General features: G+C 37.0%; 1 protein-coding gene across 1 annotated transcript; it reads left to right on the forward strand.

Moving 5' to 3' along the window:
* Window positions 1-2,458: 2,458 nt before the first annotated feature.
* LOC148702961 (uncharacterized) lies at window positions 2,459-3,418 on the forward strand. The gene has a single exon (XM_088724336.2). The coding sequence runs from the start codon at window positions 2,459-2,461 to the stop codon at window positions 3,416-3,418; it is 960 nt and encodes a 319-aa protein (XP_088580462.2).
* Window positions 3,419-5,102: the final 1,684 nt, after the last annotated feature.

The following is a 5,102-nucleotide window of genomic DNA, read 5'->3' on the forward strand; positions in this document are numbered from 1 at the left end:
TTAGGAAAGCGGGGAGGAAGACTCCAGCTAGGAGTCTTCTTACTCCTTGATCATGATGTGTTTGGTAAACAAACCAAGAAAGTATTTTTGATATGACAAAATGACCATAAATAACATTGCATAGTATTATACAATAGAGCATAATAAAATATCAGATGTATTAATTCATAAATATATGATATAGTATAATATTACTGTAATGTAATATTATATTATTATAATATAGTAATATAATATTGTATACTATAGTATAATAATTTAATATAATAGTAAATTATTTAATATAACAAATCAATGTGTTATGATATAATGTAATATAATATTATATGTATAGTATATACAATAATAAAGATATAAAATATTATAATTATTAGCATAAATTAATTTTTCATAATATAGCAAAGTTCTCAGCTAGGTGATAAAATTGGTTAAATAATTAGTAAAGAAATATTTTGTGTAATTGTTATATTTTATTACAGGTATTTTGATTAAAAAAATAGCTTTCTAATCGGTCCTAAAAGTGCTTTTCTGAAAAGCTACAAAATGGAGCTTTTTCTAAAAAGTTATTTTTAGCTTTATAGAAAAGCCAAAACAGCTTTCCGAAATTTTTATCAAACATCCATATTTTATCTAAAAGTACTTTTTGGCCCTCCAAAAGCTCTCTCAAATAGAGCCTTACTAGAAAGAACAAAAGGTCTTAGAAGATGTCTTCTATGTCAACAAGCTTGCGAAACAGTAGATCATCTATTCTCCAAGTGCGATTTCTTTGCTACTATTTGGAAAGCTGTTTGCTCCTTGGCGTGTTGCATTCTCAATTTTCCATTGAATCTATGTGCATACATTGGAGATTATTCTTGTGTCATTTGTAGCTATGACATGGGGTTGTTGAAAAGAGAGAAACGCAAGGATTTTTCTCGGCAAGAGATCATTAATTGTCTTGGTTGTTACTGCATCACTGCACAATTTCAATGAATGGTCCGCGCTCTATCATGCCACCTTCCTGTCTGCAATCACTGCTTTCGGATGCATAATTGAGTTTTCGTGGACAATGGTTTCGGTGGCACTCTCTACTCCTGCTCAGCTCTAAGACTGAAATCTCTTCTGCAAAAATGAGTGGATCTTAAGAGATCGGCTAAAGAATCATCGGACAAGAAGATGTGCTCGGACATGAAATTGAGTAGAAGATGGGCTCTCGATGGTTATATTGTGAACCGAATTGATGGATATAAAGCAAGCTAAGTGGCCTCTTGAATCAAATTCAGGACATTTTCTTGACCTTTAAGCCTAGGAAATTAAATGGACCTTACTCGAGAGCTATCATAGCCTCCTCTGCATACAAAGTCTGAAGACCTCTGGATAAGCTGGAGAGATTCTACTTGAATGGCACTGCAAGGTGGTTATAATGAGCTGGTGTTTATGGAAGGAACGAAAGTTGTATATTTTCAGCTTCAGAGCTTAGTCTCCAATTTTAGTTCTGAGCAGAATCATGTTTTTATTCAAGTACTGGATTTCCATGGCTTCTAGCAAGTATATAAAATCTGCTGTTTCCCTCACTATTCTCCTTGCCGATGTAGGAACTCTCTCCCTTTATTCCACCACTTTTCTCTCTTATTCTCTGACTCCTCTGCCATCTTCATCCATTCTCCTGTAATTTCCATACTTGCTCACTATTCCCATATTTTGGGTTACACATCCATTTATGTTCTCTCTTTCTCTCTCTCTCTCTCTAAAAAAAAAAAGGAAGAAAAAGAACTTAAATCGCAAATGAGTAGGAAAAATTTCGATTTGCCTAAGCTTTGTAGATATATGGATTTAAATTAATTTCCACAGGATATATGATTACACTGGCATACAGATGGAATCAATTCCCATAAGATGGTGGTCTAAAATCTCCCCGTTTAATTTCGAGAAAGAGCTTATCATTCCGTTTTACCATCAAAATTATTATCTAGTTGATTTTCCAAGAGAGCCCATTAGATGGGACTTTCCCAGAGTAAAAGTAATTACTTCCTCTGTCAAAACCATTGGAAACATTGGCATCCTTTTCCCATTATTGTACTCCGTAATCTTTACATTTTCCATTTTAATGTCAATGCAACTGAGGAGCTTATTATCTCAAAATTCTGGATCGTATAACTCTTCTCTCATATGCTGCTACAGTGAACAATAGCGTATCATGGCACGCCTGTGGCAAACTTGAAATTTCCCTTAAGTTGGCAACGGCTACTTTACCTTTGAAACATTCCGTTTGGCTGTTTTGATTTTTTGTCAGGATTAGTTATTTGATTCAGAATTTGATTTTCTTTTTGATACGGCTGTAAATCTATATATATGGGAATACACCCACTGTATAGAATCCATCAAATTCAAGGAGGATTATTCATTCTTTTAACTCTGAATACTCGCACTTCTCAGCTCTCCTTCTTCCTCATTTTCTTACATGGTATCAGAGCAGTAAATGGCTACAGCTTCCCATATCTCTTCCGCTTTAGCCACTTCACCAAATCATGTCTTCACTCCTTCTGAAGATCCGAATAGCCCATTCTTCCTTCATCGTACTGATAATGCCCAGACTGTGATCGTCACCCCTCCATTAATTGGTTCAAACTATTTGTCATGGAGCCGATCCTTCTCTCTTGCTATTTCCATTAAGAACAAACTTGGATTCCTTGATGGAAGCATACCTACTCCAGAAGTCACAGATCCCTTATATGTTCCTTGGTTACGATGCAACAATCTCATTCTTGCCTGGTTACTAAATTCGATTTCAAAGGAGATTGCGTCGAATGTCCTCTTCATCAAATCAACAAAGGAGGTATGGAACAAACTGAAATCCCGCTTTGCACAACCAGATAATGTCAGGATCTATCAACTGAAGCAGCAGCTCAGTTCAATAACTCAAGGAACTCTCTCTGTAAGTGAATATTTCACCCAGTTAAATGCTATATGGGAAGAATTACGAAATTATAGACCTCTGCCATACTGTTCTTGTGGCCATTGCATATGTGATGCACTCAAAGGAGTAGGAGAAAATCTGGAACTCGATTATATCTTTCAATTTTTAATGGAACTTAATAATACTTTTGACTCTGTTAGAGGTCAGATTATACTCATGAGTCCTTTACCAAGTTTGGACAAAACCTTTTCCTTGGTATTACAAGAGGAAAGACAGAGACAAGCTCGGGCTATAATCTTCCCTGCACCAAAATCATCTGCACTTGCAGCCATTCTTAACAAACCAAAGAACAAGGCAAAGATCACTTGCTATCACTGTGGAAAGCCTGGGCACACAAGGGAAAAGTGCTATAGACTTATTGGGTTCCCTCCTAATTTTAAGTTTACTAAGACTAAGTCCCCTTCTGTTAACAATAAATCTGTGGCATCTCATTCAGCAAACCAGGTCATCTCTCCAACTTAAGGAAAAGGCCTTGCGGCACCTCAACTGTCTCTCAGCCAGGCTCAGGTTCAGCAGCTCTTTGCCCTTGTCAACTCTGGAATTCCACAGCTGAACCTTAACTCTGCTTCATCACAACAAGAGCCGATTCCTCCCATGATGAAGCCAATTACAGAAACTGGCAGCAATTCAGCTTCTACAAATATGGCGGATATAGATCTTTGCTTATCTAGCATCACATGTGTCCTAGATACTTCTTTATGTTCAACTAAGCATCATTCACATCTTACATACCTTATGGATCATAGGCCACATAAAACTCATGAAGTGCCTTGGATTGTTGACACTAGTGCAACAGACCATATGGGCTGCTCTACAACATTTCTTACCTCTATAAATCATGAAGTGAAAGCATTGGTCCAACTACCTAATGGTTCACAAGCCAATGTTACACACATAGGCTCAGTCAAAATTTCAGAATCCCTGACTCTTGAGCATGTTCTTTGCGTTCCTTCTTTCACCTTCAACTTATTATCCGTTAGTAAACTTACACAACAATTCATCTCCCTGCCTTGTCTTCTTGGATAACCTCTATTTCATTCAGGTCTAGTCACCTTGGAAGATGATTGGTCTAGCTAAGATGCGTGGAGGACTATACTATTTGACTCATACTTTGCCGGAACACAAGACCAGCTCCAAAGCATACACAACCAAAGCAACAGAACCCTTTGATCTGTGGCACTGCAGATTGGGGCACTTGTCTGATCAAAGACTGAACTTACTTCAGTCCTATATTCCTCTTATGAAAAGCAATAGGCAAAATCATTGTACCACTTGTCATTTGGCAAAACAGAAAAGACAGCCTTTTCCTTTAAGCTCAATTTCTACCTCTTGTCCATTCGATCTTATCCACTATGATATATGGGGTCCCTATTCTCATCCTTCTACTCAAGGATTCCATTACTTTTTAACTATTGTGGATGATCACAGTCGTGTAACTTGGGTTTACCTTATGAAATTGAAGTCGGAAGTAAAATCTATCTTGCAGGCTTTCTTTCATATGGTGCAAACCCAATTCAAGGCTAATATCAAACAAATTCGAACAGACAATGGCATGGAATTTAACATGGTGGATTTCTACAAATCTGTAGGAATTCTTCATCAAAAAATTTGTGTCTACACTCCACAACAAAATGGAGTGGCTGAGAGGAAACAATAACACCTTCTCTCAGTTGCTAGAGCCTTGATATTTCAAGCTTCCCTTCCTATACATTTTTGGGGAGATGCAATCCTCACAGCCACATATATCATCAACAGAACACCAATTCCAATACTGCACAATAAATCACCATACAAAATTCTATTCTCATCAATTCCATCCTATACTCACTTAAAAGTATTTGGTTGTCTCTGTTTTGCCTCTACCATACAACACAATAGGTCCAAATTTCATCCTTGAGCCAGAAAATGTATTTTCCTTGGGTATCCAGCTGGTGTTAAAGGGTATAAGCTATATGACTTGGACAATCAAAGTACATTTATCTCTAGAGATGTCATCTTTCATGAGTCTACTTTTTCTTTTCACACTCCCAATTTTGTTACACGTATACAAATCCCCATCTCTAATGATCTAGTTATTCCGGCTTCCCTTCATGACACGGAATTGGCTTATAATTCCACCATACACACTACTTCCTTGCCTAGATCA

The sequence above is a fragment of the Phoenix dactylifera genome, chromosome 7 (genome assembly GCF_051530095.1).
Source record: "Phoenix dactylifera cultivar Ajwa chromosome 7, Ajwa_hap1_PhDact_Kaust_v1.1, whole genome shotgun sequence".
NCBI lineage: Eukaryota > Viridiplantae > Streptophyta > Magnoliopsida > Arecales > Arecaceae > Phoenix > Phoenix dactylifera.

What these genes read in the sequence shown, in the direction of transcription:
- LOC148702961 (XM_088724336.2), top strand. Translation starts at nt 2,459, where the DNA reads ATGGCTACAGCTTCCCATATCTCTTCCGCTTTAGCCACTTCACCAAAT.